General features: G+C 46.3%; 1 protein-coding gene across 1 annotated transcript; it reads right to left on the bottom strand.

Annotated features, from left to right (window-relative positions):
* Positions 1 to 2,520: 2,520 nt before the first annotated feature.
* Positions 2,521 to 11,912, bottom strand: actr10 (actin related protein 10). The gene is made up of 13 exons (XM_079753652.1): positions 11,736 to 11,912; positions 10,407 to 10,479; positions 10,220 to 10,302; positions 9,654 to 9,762; positions 9,216 to 9,323; positions 8,583 to 8,650; positions 8,304 to 8,383; positions 6,988 to 7,023; positions 6,695 to 6,774; positions 5,947 to 6,020; positions 5,495 to 5,576; positions 4,513 to 4,714; positions 2,521 to 3,461 (listed from the first exon to the last, which is right to left on the bottom strand). Exons 1-13 carry the CDS (start codon positions 11,810 to 11,812, stop codon positions 3,280 to 3,282), a joined length of 1,254 nt encoding a protein of 417 aa, XP_079609778.1. The 5' UTR covers positions 11,813 to 11,912; the 3' UTR covers positions 2,521 to 3,279.
* Positions 11,913 to 21,747: the final 9,835 nt, after the last annotated feature.

The following is a 21,747-nucleotide window of genomic DNA, read 5'->3' as shown; positions in this document are numbered from 1 at the left end:
AATGCAGGGATGCTATCACTGTGGCCTGTGTGAGCACTTAGCACACTTAAGTGAATAAGATGATTTAATATGCGACGAAGGGGTCGGGTCCATGCTATTAACACCATTATTCTCCTCCAGGGCCAAATTTGGTGTCCTTCTGCTAGTTTATGGTCAATTGGTTTGTTTACCCACACAACCTCTCCGTGACTCCCTGTGATCTCGAACCGATGGCGGATTTAACGATTCGTCTCCTGAACTGCTTTGGTAACCGGAGCAGAGGGCCGGTCTCTCTGTGTGTTCCTCCTCATTCCTCTGGCTTTCTCCTGTTTATACGCAGATAAATGTTTATGAAATATTGGGCACTACCAATATTATCATTAGTGCTCTAATTGTTTTCACTGCTTTTGGAGCTGCAGCAGCATACTTATATGAGAACATATTTGAAATGACTTATTTTCTCCGACATTGTAGTTCTGTCTGTGATATCCTTCCAGTGTGTTCCAGCCAGGAGGACGACATATAGACCAATAGAGGACTATCATGGTGGGAATGGTGACCATAGAGGACTATCACTCCCTGCGTAAAGGGACACTGGTGGTGAACTACTGTTTTCATGTCTTTAATATTAACACAATATCCTACCACCAACAACCCAACCGTTGTGAACAGAACACGTGCACACTCGGACCTTTGCAAGTTGACACACTAACCTGCAGTGTGGACCATCTCCGTTTTTGTCTCTGTTTCTCTATCCATCTCTCCAGGAACAGCCTGCTAAATAAAACATTTCCTTTGGACCGGGGGGGTCGGCTCCCTCCTTTTGGAGGCCAGGGGGTCCCCCTGCCTGCCCACTCACACACACACACACACAGAGGTCAGATGGACAGACGGACAGCTGCTGTTTCCTGCTTCTGGGAACCTCTCTCCGGCTCCAGTCCCACTCCCCCCCGCTCTGTCCCAGCAGCCACAGGTGGCCACAGCGCGGCCTGTGTGTGTGTGTGTGTGTGTGTGTGTGTGTTTGTGTGCGTACGGATGTGTAAGCTTGTGTATATGTGTGTGTACGGATGTGTGTGTTTGTGTATGTCTGTGTATTTGTATGTATGTGTGTGTATGTGTGTATGCATGTGTATAACCGTGTGTGTATATGTATGTGTGTGTATTTGCATGTCTGTGTGTGTATGTCTGTGTGTGTGTATACTTGTGTGTCTGTGTGTATTTGTATGTCCGCGTGTATGTGTGTCTGCGTGTGTGTGTGTGTATACGTGCTTGTATTTGTGTGCGTCTTCACCATCCAGCAGACCTTTTGCTCTCTGACTGCTGAGAAAAAAGAAAGTAAATCTGTCAAGGGTTGAGATAATGCAATCATGAGTCCATGAGCCTTCTGGGCCCTTGGCCTGATAAGAACACCCAAGGGCCCCCCCGGCTCCCTGTACTTACACACACAGACCGATACAAGTAGTGCCTTGACCTCGGTTTCGGTTCTTGAGCTTTAGCCCTCTGGGCCCCCTGGGGCCGGTTCCTGAATCCAGGCCAGCTCGGGGGAGTCCATGTGATTGAAACTCTGTATTGAGTACAATTCACAACGTTAGACCGGCCGACCCTGCTTTTCCATTTGCAGACTATAGTTAAGCTTAACGGGAAGCCTTAAGAGTGTATTTTTTTTTTAGATCAAAGTAGTACTTGAGGTTATTTGGGCCTATGCTTCTCAAAGGCTGATATATCGCTAGCCTTAGCCTGATCCTTTGAGCCCCTGCGGAGAACTGCTGGAATAAAAGCTATTAACTCAGACATAGCAGGCCTGAGTCGGAGATACCACTGGCGGGGGGCGGGCAGCGATGTGGGTCTGGCCGGCCACGGCCATTGTTATTCATGCCACTGAATGTTTACACCAGTGTGTGTGTGTGTGTGTGTGTATGTATACCTTCGAGTCACCTGGAAGTTTGTGTTGGCAGCTCCAGGTGCATTGTGGGTAATGCAACCGTTTCCTAAGTGTCCAGCATCCGGGGAAACCAACGAGATGAATGTGACCCAACAGGCCAAACAGTTGCTGTTCCAATCTTGGAAGCACTCACACACACACAAGGCGCGCGCAAACACGCAAGCACACACACACACGAAAATCATCCCCTATCGCAAGTCATTTATATAATGTCAATATATAGAATTATATTTTAGTCGGTTTTTCACATCCTGATAACTGCGGCAGGCTTCAGAGGGCTCTCATAACACAGAAAACCCTTGTTCAAATGTTGAACCAATATTGTCTTGATGAGATCTTCTTTAGCGGAACTCCTAGAGAGCTTGTTAATGATAACAAACGCCTGCTTTTCGAAGTGATCGGTAACATGTGTATATATCTTGGCTCGCGGCTCATTGGTTTGATTGCACGACGGCCCACAGAGACCCAGTTTCTTCCCAAACAAAAACAGTCCCCCATCTTCAGTCAAAATACATCTCGCAAAAAGAACAGGGAATGGATGATAAAAAGGATTATCGTTCTGAAAACGGATGTTTTAATGTAAGGATTTATTGGTTTCGGTATATATGGTTTACATTCCCGCTTTGCATATCAACATCAATATACAAACAAGAAAAACTACGTTAAATTACTATCCGTTGCTCTTTGTGTAATCGGTGAATGTGTATTGGTAGGATGCAAATTCTGTTTTATTTGGTGGATCAGAAAAATATAAAAAACGTTTCTTACTTTTCTGATTCATCAGTGAATTCATGAATTCATTGCAAATCAATCACAAAAAACGTCATGGAACAGTATTTGAGTACTGTTTATTTGTTTTTACAATATTTCAGTTGTGAGGCCAGAAAGATGGCATTTGCTGTGGGATTACTTCATAATTTGGGCAAACTATATACAAACAGAAACGGAAAAGCAATAAATAAACAAAACTGGGAAATTACATTTGTTGGTTTCAATAAATGCAGAAGAGCTTAACCGTAACACTTTCAGTTCAGATTAGCTTTTAAATGGATTGTGTCAGTTGTCCTAATCTGCGACTGTCCTAATTTGATTTAGTGTAATTAAACAAGCAAGACAGCAATAATAAGAGTTGTGTTCGCTGACTAAATTCAAAGTCAATGCAACAGCGCTGCTTCATCGCGATGGGAATGGGTTTTCCATTTTAAACGCTTTTGTGCACTGTTCAAGTTTGTGTGGAGCAAGTATCAACCTGGCAGCCACTCGAACATGTGACTGTGGTTAAGACGTCCTGATTGGCCCAGTCGGGGGGCGGGGGGGGGGTTCAGGAGGTGACGGAGTGGCCGGCCGGGGGTCCGGGCCTACTTCTCGGTGGAGAAGGCCCTCTTCATGAGCGGGGGCGGGGTCTTGCGGGCCTCGTAGACCGACTCGGGCGGGGGGGTACTGAGGCAGCACCAGTCAGGGATGCGGCCCGTCTGGTTGTAGTGGTCCCGGGACACCGAGCGACTGCCCAGGATGTCCTGCAGGGAGCCGAAGATGGCACCTGGGGGGCGGGGGGGGGATCCGTCAGACATTGATAATTGATAACAGAACCGGCGAAGAGGGGACGGAAGGAGCGGAGCTCTTTAAAGGCTTAGCTATGGTTCCACGTCGACGTAACGCAAGGGGGTTTACGGACCCGTGACGTCCCTGCGGACCCGCCCTTGCGTCCGCCGCAAGGGCCTGACGTGCGCCTCCCAACAATTAACAGGTAACCTTGCGTCGAGGCGACGCAGCAGCGAGGGCTGTGATCGGTCCGCTCACTCAAACCCGACGCAGAACCGAGACAGGTTTAAGACGGCGTCGGAGCGTCTGCGTGGTCCCATAACTGAGCCTTGAGGAAGTCAGTCGAACCGAAAATAAAACAGATTTCAGTCTCTCTACTAACAAACGAGAAGATAAATAAACAGCTCCGTGCATCAGGGGGGGGGGGGTTCCAGGATTTATAACGACGTGCTGTATTTAAAATAAACAAGGCAGTTAAAGTTATGTTTGGCAGGTGCCCAGTTATCTCGTCTGTCTGTCTAGTTAGGCTGGCAGCCAACCGCCTCCCGATACTAGTGTAGTGCACCACATGTCTCCAGAGCAGGGGCCAGGAAACAGACGGGTACACTTAACGGCGTTCCAATTACATGGTATTCCGCAGACACTTTAAAAGGAGACGTATTATGCCACCAGGTGTGAGTGTGATTACCTGCTACAAGCCGTTTTTGTAAATCGGCCTCTTCTGGCGTCACAATTAAGCGTGTCCGCCTAGATGCGTGACGGATAGACGAGCAACGTTTGCTACAGTCCACTGGGTAGGCTGGTCTGCTGATCTATCCAGCACACAGCTAGGTGGACACGCCCACTTGTGATGTCAGAAGAGGCGGATTTTCAAAACGGCTTGTAACGGCTAATCACACTCACACCTGGTGGTTGAATAACACCTTCAAAACGCAAGTGAAGCGACCAAACATCAAAGCCAGTCACATCAAACACGGCACTGAGAATGCGGATTGATGTATACAACTGCCCATGAAGACGAGCCTGTAGCCTAAGGCCCGGAGCCTTACCCCCGAGCCAGGCGGTGCAGTTGGGCTTGGCGGGCGGGGCGTGCATCCGGAAGCTCTTGGTGGCCAGCAGGTCGCTGTACTTGGGCTTCTCCACCAGGTGGCGTATCTCGGCCAGCAGCCGGTGCTGGAAGCCGGGCAGCATGGCGGTGCCTCCGATCACCACCAGGTTCTCCGACAGAACCTTCCTCGTGTCGATGGGGCACTGGGGGGGGGGGGGGTGGGGGGGGGAGACACACAGGAGTGAGGCTGGGTCTGGGTTCGAGTCCCCGACGTCCATGGGTCTATCACCGGGTATCTTGGAGCAAGACACCCTGGCCCCCACTGTATGTCTAAAATCGTTAAAGAAAAGCGGTTACTTAAATGAGTAGTAGTATTTAAAAGTAAATTAAATTGCCAGCATTCAATCTGCATACCGTTATAAAAATCTCTTCATTACAGTTTTATAAAAGGTGCCCTCATGATGAAGTACCGATCTACTTGCTAGAAGTGCCATGAATCACGGGGAAAACAAACAACGGAAACAACAACACAACTATAAAAGTGACCGATGAGGGTGCACCAAGCAGCCGGGGCAACTGCTTGGACTGCAGTTTATTTGCTAATCTTGCGGATAGGACCGGAGAGAGCGGACACAATGTTGGCAGCGTTTGGGATCCTGGCAGATGGCAGGTCCAGGGAGATTAATTAGATTGTGTAGGCACTAGTCTAGTAGGGGCAGTCTCTCTAAAGGGCTTGGCAGGCTCTCGTTTCACTATGGGCTGCTGCAGTTGCTTCTGAATGTTGCGGTGACATACACACGGCTAGCAACACAGGTCAGTGATATTCCAATTTCAATTACAGAGAAAGTAGTTAATTAAATGGTATACACTAAGTTCTCTTTCCTGCATTTCGAAGTATAGAGAACCTATGAGGTGTTGCTTTGCAGGAATGCAGTTCAGAGCCACATCCATAAGAGGGTTAGCCGGGGCCTAGTTTGGTGTACCTTGACCAGAGTATCCAGGATGAGAGAAGCGATGCTCTTCTCCTCGTTGTCCTGCTCAAACAGCATCTCCATCACAGAGTCCCTGGGAACAGACAGGAACACGAGCCCAGATACCATTTAGTACCAAAATACATCACAGAGTCAGTCTCCTCTCTCTTCTCAGGGGGGACTATACTCAATATCCCTACTGAACAAATGAGTCACTGAACATAAGATACTATTTACTTTATTAAAGACCGGAAATTATGTTTTCAATGCAAAGATTACAGGAAAGAAAGATGATTTTATTAGATTTTTTATAGGACAATAATGAAACGAAAATAATATTTGAATCTTTAGGGTCAATACCAGATTATATATGACCTAAAAAAGCATATTGGTTGTGTTTTCCTAAGCCTCCTACATTAATACAGCATTTTCCCAGACACCCGCCAGCTTGATCCAATACACACCTGATGGCCCCCTTGATATGCAGAATTTTCTCTCCATCCAATGGGTAATCCACATCAGGGGGAGGGGCGGGGCGCTGCAGACACACAACACCATATATGGATCAGCCTCACTGCGCAGGCAGGGTATGTCAGTGTGTCAATCAGAACGTCTGGCGCTGAATCCTGGGTTATACTTATGTGGCCGACAGCTGGTATACTGTCGGTCTCTACGACAGTGCTTGCATTCATGGCCCTGTGTCTGTGATTCTGAGAGCAAAAGGTCTCAGATTCGGGGTCATCTTTCGACCTTTACAAGGTGAAGATCATGCCATTAAACAGAATGTGACCCCCTCAACTAGTCAATCATACATTTACATTCAGGGCATTTAGCAGACGCCGTCATCCAAAGGGACTTGCAACCATTCATGCACACTCCGACGGCGGAGTCAACCATGAAGGCGACAGCCAGCTCGTCTGGAACAGTAAGAGTTAGGCGCCCTGCTCAGGGACTCCTCAACACTCAGCTGGGAGGAGCCGGGGATTGAACTCGCAACCTAACCCACTCTACCTCCTGAGCTAAGGTGGCTCCGACGAAATGAACCGTCGCCTAATCCGCCATCCCTGGCGCGTAGTGACAGGACAGCGGCACTCAGTGGCCCACACAGGCGACGTAGAAACCCTTGTTGTACCTACGGCGGCTCGTCCACACAGAAGTATATTTTGTGCTGTGTGCCGTGCTGGACAGCGATGTGGAGCAGAGTTCACTCACGTCCGCCGTGCCTTCCAGGTTGAACTTGGCCTCCTGGATCTTGAAGCCTCTCTGCAGGTCGCTGACAAAGCACGTCCTCACTACGGCGGGCCAAACACAAGACCAGAACTTCAGCACGCACAGATACTCAGCCCACCACCAGTCATCATGAAAACTGGGCTGGTTGTTCAGCAGTGTGGTAGCACTGCCACTGCCAAGATTTCTTTATCAATGTGTGAACCGTAAGTCGGTACTGGAGAAAACAGCTTTTAATAAGCAGAAATGCTTTCATTGAAAGGATCCTTTGAACCCACCTTTAATGTCCTCGACGATATCCTCTTGGATCGCACCTGAGGTACAGGAAAAGAAACACAATAAAGTGAGACTTCATCCTCTTACTTGAGCACAACACGTTTCGCTTTACACTAATTAGCCGTCAGAAATCAAAGCCGCTTCAATCACAGAAGTGATCACAGCCGCTGCTTCTATGAAAAGGTTGCGTCACACCTTGGGGACATGAAACACCTCCAGCTTGAAACACTGCCAGCATTGCGGGCACAAAGAAAGCGGCCCTAGCGAAACACTCCTGAAACAGAAACGCTGGCGGTTTGCTTTTAATTATTTGTTTACTGTACTTTGTTTTTATCCCCAAGGAAACCGAGGACTCTGCATTTAACCCCTCACTAGGAGAATTTAACCCATCACTAGCATCACTAGCCTCACTAGGAGCATGTTACCCATCACTAGGAGCATTTAACCCATCACTAGCATCACTAGCCTCACTAGGAGCATTTAACCCATCACTAGCATCACTTTCAGCATTTAACCCATCACTAGCATCACTAGGAGTATGTAACCCATCACTAGCAGCCACAGTGCAGGGACCGGGGAACAAGTCACGGACTGCCAAGCCTTTGTTACATTACATTAGTGTTAAGACATTAGTTAGATGTTTGGAAACTCATTGGTAAGGAATTTATGTGGCACATGCTTTGACATAAATCAATGAACTCATTACATAAATTGAAGTCACCAGAATTTAAGTCCCTCACATTCGTTTTAATTAATTTAATTCAAGACGAGTGTGCAGATAAACACAGTCCTTAGGTCCACTTCACCCATACAGTTAAGAAGAGTCGGGTGTGTATGTCGAGTCAATAATTGATGGGGCTAAAGGTCTAATGGAAACCGTGAATCAGCATACGCAATAGCGCACTATACTGCAGGCGGTGGTATGCAGGGGGACAGAGACTAAAATAAGCCCCTTCATTATGTATAATTCACACACTGAGAGGCTTGGACCTGAATATCACGCAGGCTCTACTTTCCAAGTTGAGTTAGTACTCAGCCAAACACACGGCATCATTTCCTCGAAAAAGCAATTTATCCGCTATCAGTCATTAATAACTACTGATTATTTGTTATTGTCGATTGATCAATGTTGCTTTTGATGAATCATGTCAATACTACAATGACATTTTCTCTCATCAAATAATTAATTCAAAACAATCTGCACCGAGGCAGATGTGCATAAGTTAATTCATCTTCTATACACAATACAGAAATAAGTAAGTCATTAATTCCCCTCATGTTGACATTAAGGGAATCCAATGTTAGATGAGAGGCTTACCAAGGACAGCAGGTAAGCTCTGCCCAGCGCCGGAGTCTGTGTCCACAGTGCACTGATCCACTAGGAGGCTGTCCAACTCTCTACAGAGGAAACCACACAACACTCACTTAATAAAGAGGTGGGCAGTTATTCAAAGAGCAATCTGGAGCCGTTACAAAAATGATAAAAGCAATATAAGTCTATAAAGGGAACATGTTCATAAATAATAAGTTGGAGACTTGGCAACAATCGAAGGCCTCACTGGCAACCGCGTTATATAATTGCTGGATGCAGACTTACTTATGAATGGCCTGTCCACCCAATGGCATGGCCTCCCATGCTGGCAGAATGAGGGTACACTCATACACCTGGCCAGGGAATTAAGGTAGAACTAAAACAGGGTCCACACTCTAGCTTAGCATTTGTCAGGAGATTTCCAGAACAGTTCCGTGCTCTCGGATGTTCATATTTATGAGCTGTACTCTCTATTAAATGAGTAGCATGATATACTTTGTTTACTTAAGGACAACTATGAACCGCCTACTGTTAGAAGTATTTCAACCCATGACTTAAAAGCAGACGTCACATGTAGTCACATGGTCAGTGACAACCAGGCCAGCTTTAGTTAAGTAATAATAATAATAATAATAATAATAATAATAATAATAATAATAATAAAAGAAAACAATAAGTAAAAAATGTTGCTTCAATTAGCAAAATGTATTCAGTAATGTCAGGGTTTCATTCAGTGATGGATATTTCAGTATAATGTTCACTTGCATCTCATTCCAGTACATCGTCAAAATGCGATGCAAGCTGGCTCATACGCTTTGACAAACAACAACAACTCTTCGTGGGTGACTGAATATAGCCCATTCAAACATGAAATATGTCTTGTTGCGTGACGTCACAGTTTTCCATGGTAAAGGATACGGGCAGCACCAGAGTCTCTGTGTAGCCACAATCCATCACCAGAGCAGAGCTGAGCCCCAAGGTCATGATGGCCATCAGGTGACTGGGGGCAAACAGCACTGAAGGCACCTGGGACGAAACCAGCACACTGTAAAGACTCCCTGAGCTCACACACTAAGCATACTAATCAAAAGTATGCTGAGATTTTGGTTAATATCCTTCTAGTATACAACACACGAAATGGATGCAAAATAATCCCTCAAACACCAGTACTGAAACGATTGACCCAATAATGTGTAATTAAGAAATGTATTCAAGTGGAAACTGAGACCTTGATTGGTTAACGAGTGGTAAACATGCAGATCTCTAATATCTTATCACATCATTGTTTAATTATAGTCACAATATCACTTTTGTCCTCTGTGGATGAGAAGTGATATTGGCGTGTCTTCCCCATACCTCAAACTGATTGAAGAAGACCCTGGTCAGGGTCTCTCTGAAGTTAGACGGACAGAGGACAGACTCGATGATGACCACCCTTCTGTCGCGAGGGTTCACCAGCAGGTGTCTGATTGGTTGCACAAAAGGAATCCATCACATTTCGTTGGACGAGAAAGAGCCCAGTTATCTCAGTCACACAGATTCGGCTTAAAATGTTGATTTATCAGCTGCTGACTGGCTTACACACATTTACATTTAATATTAGGGGATTTAGAAGACACTTCCAAAGGGAATTACAATAAGTACATTTGTCAGAAGAAACCGAAACAACAATATATCTGTGTCGGTACAGTTATGATGTTCATAGAAACAGGTGCCAAGCACTAACAATTGTTAGGTTAATCTATTCCCGCATACATCAAAGATAGCTAGGATAAGATGCTACACAAAACAAAGTACTTTCTAACTTTCTTTTAATTTTTTAAGTGCAAGGACGTACAGCATGCAATAAGTGCGTACATTAAATGCCCGGACATACAATATACAATATATAATACACACCAAGATGTATATATTTTTCTTACCTGAAGTATAGTGTATGGATAAACTCTTTGAGGTTTACATAGAGCTCTTCTGTGTTGATGTTGTACTGGACCACTTTGACGGCCTAAAACAGATCACATTATTATAGAAATTACACAAATCTGGTCAGCGGTCGCTTCCAGTAAATACCACACATTGTGTTTGCGTTGAGAGACTGCTGGTTTCTACCTGTTTCTGGCCTGCTCTCCGGATCTCGCTCGGAATGATAAACCTTGGCCCCGTTTCTCCCGCAAAGCCACATCTGAAACACAAGGCAGCACGGCATATGTATGAGTTGCAGTAGGGGGGGTAAAAACATGTGAATTTTTCAAGTCACCATGAGAGTGATTGATGGCAGTTATTTCAGCATTATAATATAACTAACGAAGTTATTAAATCAACACACAAAGAAAACACATTGGAATCAACCTCCACAATAGTTGGAGGTCTGAGATAAAACATAAATAAACCAATATAATATATTATTGAAATAATGTTTTGGTTTAAAATATTAAATAAATCAGACAGACCACTTGATGTTCACATGACTCTAGCCTGAGAGCATAGCACCTCTATTCATAACACCCTAGTCTACTCCCATAGCTACACACTACAGTAGATAGACACTACAGTAGATACACACTACATTAGCTACACACTACATTAGATACACACTACATTAGCTAGTAGTCTACTCCCATAGCTACACACTACATTAGATACACACTACATTAGCTACACACTACATTAGCTACACACTACATTAGCTAGTAGTCTACTCCCATAACTACACACTTCATTAGATACACACTACATTAGATACACACTACAGTAGCTAGTAGTCTACACCAGTAGCTATGAACACTACAGTAGCTAGTGGTCTACACCAGTAGCTATGAACACTACAGTAGCTAGTGGTCTACACCAGTAGCTATGAACACTACAGTAGCTAGTGGTCTACACCAGTAGCTATGAACACTACAGTAGCTAGTGGTCTACACCAGTAGCTATGAACACTACAGTAGCTAGTAGTCTACACCAGTAGCTATGAACACTACAGTAGCTAGTAGTCTACACCAGTAGCTATGAACACTACAGTAGCTAGTAGTCTACCCCAGTAGCTATGAACACTACAGTAGCTAGTAGTCTACACTAGTAGCCAAACCAACACTAGCTAGTAATCTACCGCTGCAGCAGCTAACCACCACGGTGGATAGCGGTATCCTAGCACTAGCTTCAAACTACAGTAACTAGTAGACTAGTCTATTCCTCTGGCTATACACAACACTAGCTAATAGCCTACTGCTGCAGCAGCAGACTGCATCGACCCTCCTCTACTATCTATGTAGAGACAGCATACATTGTCGTTGGGGTTGATCTTATAGACAGGTGTACTACTAATTGTACACAAAATGAGGCTTTTGCGAATAAACAACGCAGCAGCCAGCCATAATAAAGGGACAGCCTGCTCACCCTTGCATCACGTTAGCGCAAACAGCTAACGGGAAAGCTACTTACTTTGTGTATGCGGCTCCTAAATCAATGACGACCGCAGTTTTTTCTCCGCCACTACCCAACCCTTCAAATAAGGGCATTGTGTTGTCTTCTATGGCAAACGAGAGGAGTAATCTCTCGTTTTGTACTCTGGGTGGTGTTATGTGGTTGACGGACGAGATGTTGATTTCCTTTGACCGAACGGGCTGGGTCTTCAGACACCGTGACGTCACCGCCGGTCGCCCTGATTTCTGATTTTCGATGAATCAATTAAAAGATCAAGTTGAACAAAGTTGAAAAACCGAACGATATAGATTTTGTGGGAACGATTCCATTTGTATTTTTCTTTAATTTTTCCGACTGGGAAAAATAAAGTTATATTCCTTTACTCACCAGTAGAGGCCGCCACCACCAAGGCTCGAACCAGCATTACCGTTACAGAAATCTGTGATTTTCTCCATAATACATAAAGTACTACATTGAGCTTTTGAGGTTGATAAGAATTAACCACAATTATGTATTTTATTACACAACACGTATTTCAAACATGTGGAACAATGAGCTACACTTGGTTCAGAAACCTGACCTGGTAAATGTAGCCATTTACCAATATAAATAAAATAAACGTATGTTCAAATTTATGCAATATATTTCATCATATAATTTCACATTTCACATTAATAAAAAAATTAATTGCCACGAACATGATACAAAAGTTGACATTGATTTTATTGGAACAACCTGTTGGGTCTAAAGACAATTAAAATAATAACTATATAGTATAATTCACATTCATAACCTGATTCATATAATGAATAGAGTTGCGAGGCAGGTGCAGATTATTTGCAAGGGAGCTGCCCAGACCAGCACCTAGGCCTACTAGGCAAATAAATTAAATCAAATAATAAATAAAAAATGCTTCCATTACAACTACTCCAATTTTCTGAATAATAAATAAATAAATAAAAGATCAGGTAACTGGACTCCAGGATCACACACGCACGCGCGCGCGCATTCAGTGCACGGTGCGCCTGCTGCTGATTCTCCGTGACGTTGGACTCCACCACAAAAACAAGCGTCTTCCACAGCTTTTACACACTACCTAACTCGAAGCTCCCGTTTGTGCACTATTTCCATGTGCAGAAAGGAGCGATGCGTTACATTCTGCAGGTAAGAAACGCTGACATCATTCTGGTAACGGGACAATAAGCTTATATCACTAAGTTACATATGCATGTTTTAGCGTTAGTGGAAAATGCGTTATTCCCAAATTAAATGGCGTTGATGGATGCGTTTGACCACAGGTTGTGAGGAATCCGCTACCAGCCGGAGCCTGCCACAATGTTTCCTATACAGAGCAACCATTTCTAGGTTTCTTAAAAAAAAAAAAAAAAGGCAGAGCACCGCAGTGTGTTTTGTTTACGGATCGCACTATGCCACCCATGTCTGTGGCACTGTTAACTGCGCGTCAGTGGTGGTCGCCTACACCACATAGCGTCAAGTGTGATAGGACGGTATGCAGGCTCAATGTTGCACGGTATCGATCGCGCCCCAGACGATGGGGTTTGTTGATGCTTCTGAAGGGAGGCTGGTCTGACTCAGGGAAAAGGGAAGGGTGTCACCCTTGGCGGCAGTCACATTTCAACGTGTCATCTATAGATATAGAAAATTAAAAAATATATAATCAATTTCGATCAATTTATTTGAATCAATCATGGATACTATAAGGGCTAGCTATGTTTTTAAATTTTAAGTTAGTGTAACATTTTTTTGGTGGGTGTCATTTTAATACAAGATTGTGATTATACGATTGTGATTATACGATTTAAAACATGTAAGGTATACTCCCGGATAAGATTGTGACCTGGAGTGGACCTTTTTGTGTTGATTAAACAACTGTTTGCTCGAGTGTTGGATTCTGCTATCTGGAGAAACACAGAAGGGAGATAGGAACCAATGGTGCTATTTATAGTTTAGGAAAGTGCGTGAGTGTGCACGGATAGCTCTGCCAGATTCGCTTGCTGTCTCTCCCCCTCTCTCTCTCTCTCTCTCTCGCTCTCTCTCTCCGTCTGTCTGTCTGCCTCTCTCCCCCCTCACCCCTCTCTCTCTGTCTGTCTATCTCTCTCTCTCTCCCCCCTCCCTCTCTCTGTCTGTCTCTCTCTCTGAGCTGCAACCCATTTATTAACATTTTCCTTATAAAATAAGAATAGGGGAAATGCGTCATGCCAATAAAACCACAATTTTCCCAAACACCATTAAAGTAAACGCTGAACATCCATAAATGCAAATGAAAAATTTCCTCTGGCTTCGCCTCAAAAGTTACATAATAAACCCCTTGGGGGTGTTGAACGAACAAAAAAACGAAAAAACAAACGACTCCTTCGTCTCTTCCCTTTTGGTTTTTCCCTCAGACGCTCTCTCAGCCAATGTAATGCAGCCCACGGCCGCGTCGCAGCACCCAGAACCCTGCAGGCACAACCAGCCCCGTCGCCCCCCCCCACAGCAGGCTGCCGGTTGATGGAGCGTAGGAGTCGGCTGCCAGACACCGCTCAGGTCCATTCCCCTCCACCCACCCCCACGCTGCGCTACACCCGTCTCGCCGGCCTCCTCACGCCGTCGCCCCCGCCCGCCCACCGCCTCCCGTCGGCAGACCAGTCGCCCCGTGTCCACTGGTGAGGAGAGATGCTGATCCCCCAGACCCTCCGTCGCCTGCTGCTCCCCCTGCTGGTGGCGGTGGCGGGGGCGTGCCGGTGCGTCGATGGAGGCCCGGTCCATCTGCCCCGACGGGACACGCCGGACCCGGTGCCGGACATGCCGTTGGTCACCTCGAGTGGTGGTGCTGGGGCATTGGTGCACGTGATGGACACTACGGAGGTTGGCGGTTCGGCGGGTGGAGGAGGAGACGGAGGAGGAGTCGGGGGAGGAGTCGGGGGAGGAGTCAGCGATGGCCCAGAAGTGCGCGAAGCCGGACCCGGAGAGGCACGCGGTGTGAGGAACGGAGGCGTCTTCGGCGCCGGGAGATCTGGGCCGGGGATGAACGGCGGCAGGGAGGAGGTACTCAGGAGAGAGAGGAGGGAGGTGTGGGCAGAGGGGGAGGCAGAGGGGGAGACCCCGGGGAGCCTGTCAGAGCCGGGAGAGGATCAAAGCCCACCGACGCCGTACACCACGCTCTCTCCGGACTCCGAGAGAACGACACCTGGCTCGCCTGCGACCGAGTTCAACGTGACGGCGATCATCCCCAGGGGGGCTACGTCCACGTCTCCAGACGACGGAGAGGCGCCGGCCGAGGTGGTCCACACACCGGGATCCACTCTGTCGGGACCTCCTGCGTTGGACCCCGCCCTCGCCTCCCCCACAGGGGCCCCGTCCTCCCAGGAGCCTCCAGGAGCCTCAGCCGGGGGCCAAAGCCCTCAGGTCCCGGGGCCGACCATTTCTGTCGCGTCGTCTCTGGGGGCCCCTCCGTTGCCCCCTCTGGCGGAGTGGGGGCCCGATGAAGCGACCGCCCCCATCGTTCCAGACCTCCTCCTGGCTGAGGCGGGACCCGACGTGATGCCCAAACCAGAGGGGCCGGAGAGCCTCTGGTCAGAGGCTGCGAGCGACAGCGAAGGTAGGGTCGAAAATGTCGAAGTTTGGGGACCCGCCCAAAATTAAATAATTTAAATGTAATTACCAACTCATTACTATTTAGTCATTTTAGTAGTCAGGTTGTATCCAAAGGGTGTAGGCCATTAAGGAACGGGACGAGGATTAGGCATCGTGCCAAAGGATGCCTACAGGTAGCAGTCATTTGGGATGAAACCCAGAACCTTCCCACCCAGGGTTCAAACACCACAGCCACTGCAGTGCAGGTAATATAAAGTGTTTGTGCTAATGGTACCACAAACAGACGTTTTGAGCTTCTTATTAGAACCGAACTTGTTGCCCAGCTCATGCAGGTTCCTCCTCCCGAGTCCAGCCAACAGGTGATTAGTACCAGACCTGGTCCCAAGAGCAATAAATACCATCAGTAGTTCAACCGTCGACGCCATCTTGTTTTTAAGACTCGATAAGTAGATTGGCGAACACAGAGCTTGCGCGTTGTTGACGGATGGCACAATCTCTGTGTTCGTCAATCTAATTATCAAGTCTTAAAAACAAGATGGCGTAGACGGGTGAACTACTGGTGGTATTGGGTGTATAAAATGTCCTTTTTAATATACAATCTGTACACTTACAAAGTTATCAATGTCTCGTTTTATATGTTAAGACCCTTATTATACTACCAAAGAAGTGTCAGGCTACTCCTAGCCTTTTAAGTGGTTTAAATTAACAATTTAGTTTTTACCATAACACATGCCCCCATCGTTCCAAGTTTATAGCGTTTTGGTAGAATCGGCTAAAATCAGATAACTTAAGAATGCGTATACATGCGCCTTTCGGATCCCAAACGAACATCCCAACTCGTTATCATACTAAACATATCCCAGATCCATTTTACACCGGATTTGTCCTTTAAGGTGCAGCAGCGGGAGGGCAAATGTCAAGTGGCTGTGATGTGGTTTGACGGGCGGCGGCGTCGAGACATCGAGACGCACGCTCCCCCACTCTGCCTGGGGCCCCTGGCTCCTGGCCCCTGGGGGGGGGGGGGGGGGAGGGGGGGGGGGCTGCGGCAGACTAATTACTTTCTATTCCTGTCCTGATTTGTAAGAAGAAAAAGTAACAGGCACAGCAGGAGAGATGGTGGCAGGGCTTACTAGAGGCGCCTGGGTTTAGGATTCAGACACACACACACACACACACACACACACACACACACACACACACAGATGCACGTCCAGCATGCAGATGTATGCATGCAGATGCACACACACATACAGACAGATAGATGGATGCACACATGCAAAGCCAGACTGACACACTGACACACACACACACAACCATACACAGTGCAGAATAAGGTAGGCAAGTGTTGAGCTGTGCAATAAGTAGCTGGAGCAGGATTAAAAAAAACTCTTTCTGAGCCAATATGTGTTCCTAGCATCCCGGGTGAAATGTCTGTTTGATGAAGCCTCCCCCAAACGAAAAAAGAAACACACAAAAAATGTCCTTCCCAAAAGGGTATTATGTAAAAGGGTTTCAGTCTTCTGACACCCGAATACGGAAAGATGTGCTTTTTATGTGCCAACAGGTTCTCCTACTGACAGCTATTGTGTGGTTACCTCTTATCTAAAAAGAAAAGCAGTTTTACAACTGCCTTTGTTATCCTCTGAACAACCAGGACTATTCCTCATGAGGAAGGCTTCACGTCCAAAGAGATAACCGTTCCGGATACTTGCACGGTTTCATGAATACTTCAGCACTATAAATATTCAGCATTCTCCTCTCTGTCCCTTGCATAAGGATTATGCATTTTTCATTTTAAGTGTCAGGGAAAAGGATGCTTTGAATAGGGAATGGAGTGTGATACTCGTGGCATCGCTGGAGACAGCAGCACTGACAGCCCAAAGTGCCACACTCTCTCCTTGGGTCTCTCTTCTAGAAGGTCTGACCCCACCATGCTAGCATGAAACCAGGTTCGAAAGGATTCAAAATGAATTCAACGTGAATTCTAAATACATTTGTGTGTTGAATAAAGTGAATTAGTGAACAAGCGAATTAAAAAAGAATTACGAAGAAATTCCAATAGAATTTCCAAAAACAATTTCAAGATTCAAAAATTAATTTGAAATAAATTTGAACTAAAGCTCTATGAAATTCAAACTGAATCCAAAAATTATTAACATAGAAATCCAAAATAATTCCAACTGATCTGTTGGAATTTCTACGCTAATTATTCGCGGATTCAGTTCAGAACTGTTTTTCGAAAACCAATTCTGAACTGAAATCCAGAAGAATGTAACCTCCATGTTGCTGTTGAACCGTGGTCCCTCAGTGTGCCCGTATGGATCTGATTCCAGCGGACACGGAGGTCCCCCTGACCCAGGACCAGTCCACCGAGGGCACCATGTCTTCAGAGGACCTCCCCCTCATCTTCGACCCCTTCGACGACGTCACACCGCAGGGGGCCACCGCGGCTCCCGGTGGGCCCCGGCCGTCGGCCACCGCCGTGGCGACCGGCGGCACGTTCCTGTCCGAGGCGGCGTTCGACCGGCCGGTCACCGTGGAGACAGACGGCGACGGCCCCTCCCACTCCCCGCCCATGCTGCCGCGGGAGTGGATGTCCCCGTGGCAGACGTCAGGCACCGAGCTGCTGGAGCCTAGCACCTCCCCGGTGGGGCCCCTGGAGCATCACGCCGTGAAAGGTACGGGGAACCACGATAAGTTAAAGGTCACATATTATACCAACTGGTGTGAGCGTGATTAGCCGCTACAAGCCGTTTTGAAAATCGGCCTTTTCTGACATCCTAGGTGGGCGTGTCCACCAAGGAGTATGACGGATAGTCGAGCAACGTTTGCCACAGTCCACTGGGTAGGCTGGTAGACTGATCTATCCAGCGCACATCTAGGTGGACACGGCCACTTGTGATGTCAGAAGAGGCCGATTTTCAGAAAGTCTTGTAAAGGCTAATCACACTCACACCTGGTTGTATAATATGGGACCGTTAACCTCCTATTTGGCCCTCGAGCTTGACGAGGAGGGGGATCCAGCTTCCTGACGTCACTTTATGTGGGATTGGTCAAACCACAGTTTGGATTTCACTGCTTTCCCCTCCAGTTAAGTTATGACATAGGTCATAAATTGGTCTATATCTTGGTTAATGATTTGGGATTTGACCCAAGTTACGACTTGGGTTATAACCTGTGTCTGGTATGTGACTTGGATTATGACTGAGTTTTGGTCTATAGATTCTGACAACGCAGGGAGACTAGAAGAGCCCTCCTCCATCTCTGGCCAAGCTGCTTCGTCCCTCCTCTCCTCTGGAACACCGGTAACCAAGGCAACCCATCACCATGTCTTTAAATCCACCTCTGGGTTAGAGGAGATGGAATCCGAGGGTAAGGCTTTGTGGAATCCGTGGACTAGAGTAGGAATACGACACTAATGGCTAATCTACCTTTTCCCCTTCCAATGCAAATTAGTAAAAGTAGCTTAAAGGGGACATATTATATCACCAGGTGTGGGTGTGATTGGTCCTTACAAGCTGTTTTGAAAATCTGCCTACCAGTGTGCCCAGTGGACTGTAGCAAACGTTGCTCATCTATCAAGCACACATCTAGGTGGACACGTCCACTTGTGATGTCAGAAGAGGCCGATTTTCGAAACGGCTTGTAACGGCTAATCACACTCACACCTGGTGGTATAATAAATCACCTTTAACATCTGCGTGGTGCCATCATATGTTCTGCATTGTCACCATTGTGACCATGAAGAATAAAGACACAAAAAGGAAACATTATTATTATTAAAGTAATACGGTGTAATCCTGAAGGAGGATTCTTACGAATGGCGGATCAACAGGAAGTAGAATCTCAACCGCCTCCTTCCTCTCCCTCACAGAGGAGTCTGACGAAGACGACAGCGAGGAGGAGCAGACCAACACGCCGGCGTCCAACCGGCCCCCCTACAGCCTGATCCCCCCACCCCCTGTCTGGGTCCAGCGGAACCAGGGCCTGAGTAGGGACACGCACGCACACACACACACACACACAAACACACCCTTGCATATATTTTCACCCACATGCACGCAATCATGGACCAACCCACAGCTAGAGGATCCCATATATATATATGTTACATATTTACATGCAAATTGAAGGAAAAAACACGTATCATTTCAAAAGCTGTAGTGTTTACTATGTCATCCCCTTTCTTCCAATGTAGTGCGTAGCTGGATGGAGCTGATCAGAGAAAAGGTAACACTGCCCTCTGCTGTCTGGATATATATGACATTCCCCTCAAAAACAGGATGAATACAAACATCAAAATCAACATTGGTTCCCTTCTCCAAGTTGTCCTTTTTATTGATTGATCATTAAAACGTGTATAATTATATTTATACTTTATTGTATTTAAACTATATGGTCCACATGTGTTCCCTTGGCTTGTACTTGACTTAAGCAGGAAAGTAACTCATTCATTGATCAACTGTGCCACATAACTACATGGTCAACATTTATTCAGTGTTGTATGGTACTTGAATCAATGTCTGCTTCCCCTAACAAACAGAACAGACATGCTGCCACCTCCCCCAGCCCAGAGGGGGTCTTTCTATGTTCCTATAAAGTTCAGTTCCTCTGATCTCCTGTCTCCCCCCCCCCCCCCCTCGGCCAGGCGGGATACGTGTCGGGGATGCTAGTCCCCGTGGGAATCGGCATCGCGGGGGCCATCCTGATCGTAGGGGCCCTGAACAGCATCCGCATGATCCACCGCAGACGACGAAACAGCTTCAAGTACCAGAGGAGGAAGGTCCGACAGCAAGAGGTCAATATCACACCCACACAGGTTACTATGATTATAAATATACGTACACATCGTTTTGTTTTTGTCCGTCAAAAACCGAGCATCGGTACCGAATTCTCGGTACAGTTCGGGCTAGTGGTACCGAACATTATTCAGTTAGAGTAGTCACACTTCCTTAGCAATAGGTTTGTGAACGCTTTAAAAAACACAACAATCAAATGTGTGAAGATCTCTGCACTTTTAAGGATGCTTTGAGCATTATTATCAGTCGTATTTAAGAATATTGGATCCATCGCTGCGTACGGTGCAGGGCCCCTTGCTCCAATGTGAGGCCCCTGCGCAACAGTGTAGTCGTCGTATTGGGAGAGACGGCTGGAGTGTGTCACGTTAGTCTGTGAATCTTGGTTCCTATTCTGTGGCTCATGAGTTCCTGTCAGAGTGTTTGAACCACAACCGAGAATCCGTTTTCACGGTCAGGGGGATCTGAACTGCAAGGGGTATTCTCTAAGTAAGTTATGGACTACACTATAGATTTAACAATACTGAAATATACGATATACCTACAATTAGGTCAAAATAAGTACAAATGGTTGCAGGCATCAAAATGTAAGTTATGCATTTGATGTGTTGGACATTTCCTGTGTTTCCTTTGTGGCTCCAGTTACCAATCACCAACGTCTGTTCTTGTGTCGATCCTCCCCTGTGTTGCCCCTAGCAACCTAGAGAAACTGGCCCGGGCCGCCCAGATCAAGCCATGCTATTGGCCGACAGCTCAGAGGACGAGTTCTGATGTCATGCCCGAGATGTCCTCAACCACTGACCCGACAGCCGATTCCCCCGTCACGGAATGCTAAGTAAAAGCATCACCATCGCTATGACTACCGCATCTTCCATCACTCCAGGCTGTCCTCCATAAAGACTCACCCAAGCTACAGATTAGTTTCACCTGAGTAGGCCCCAGTTCATGCAGGCTGTGCTAAGCCCAGTATTTCCTGAACTAGAGATGATGGTGTTATGAAAACTAAAGAGCTCATGATGGGGGAACAGTGATCAGATTCGTTAGCACAGAGAAGCGCCAAAACACTGTCTGTCAATCAAAAGGCTGTGTGTGGGAAGCATTTTATCCAATGAGTGTCAATCACATGCAAGAAGGGCTGTAGCAGAATCCATTACATACTGCCATCTGCATACAAAACAGTGTAAATATTGCGAAGTAGTTGACTTAGTGAATACGCTTTCCATCTCCTCACTCTCGGCCATGATTTCCATAGGATTCAGTAGGAAACAATGCATTTCTTTGCATATAAGTGTAGATAAAGCATACAAGTACACGTTATGTAAAAAGTCTTTCAAATTCATCCAGCAGCGCATGTTATATCAGACACATTTTTCGTTCGCAAAGAAGAATGTTAATCCTATTTTTTAAGGTTTGTCTTTACTTGAGAATAAAATAAAAAAAACGTCTTTCATTTACTTACAAATATCCCTTTGGGCTTTGTCATCATAAAAATCTTTTCAGCAACAACTGTAGTTTTTTGTAATCCTAAACAATTGCCAAAGTAGAGGTGACACAGAACAGGGTATTGGACCTAAAATGTTAGCAAGATTGCTGCCAGAAAGATCAGGTTTACAAGAGGAAAATTGCTTCAGTTTTTT

Source organism: Pollachius pollachius, assembly GCF_949987615.1.
Source record: "Pollachius pollachius genome assembly, chromosome: 16".
Lineage (NCBI taxonomy): Eukaryota > Metazoa > Chordata > Actinopteri > Gadiformes > Gadidae > Pollachius > Pollachius pollachius.
The sequence above is the reverse complement of the archived record's forward strand: the minus strand, read 5'-3'. Positions and strand labels throughout refer to the sequence as shown.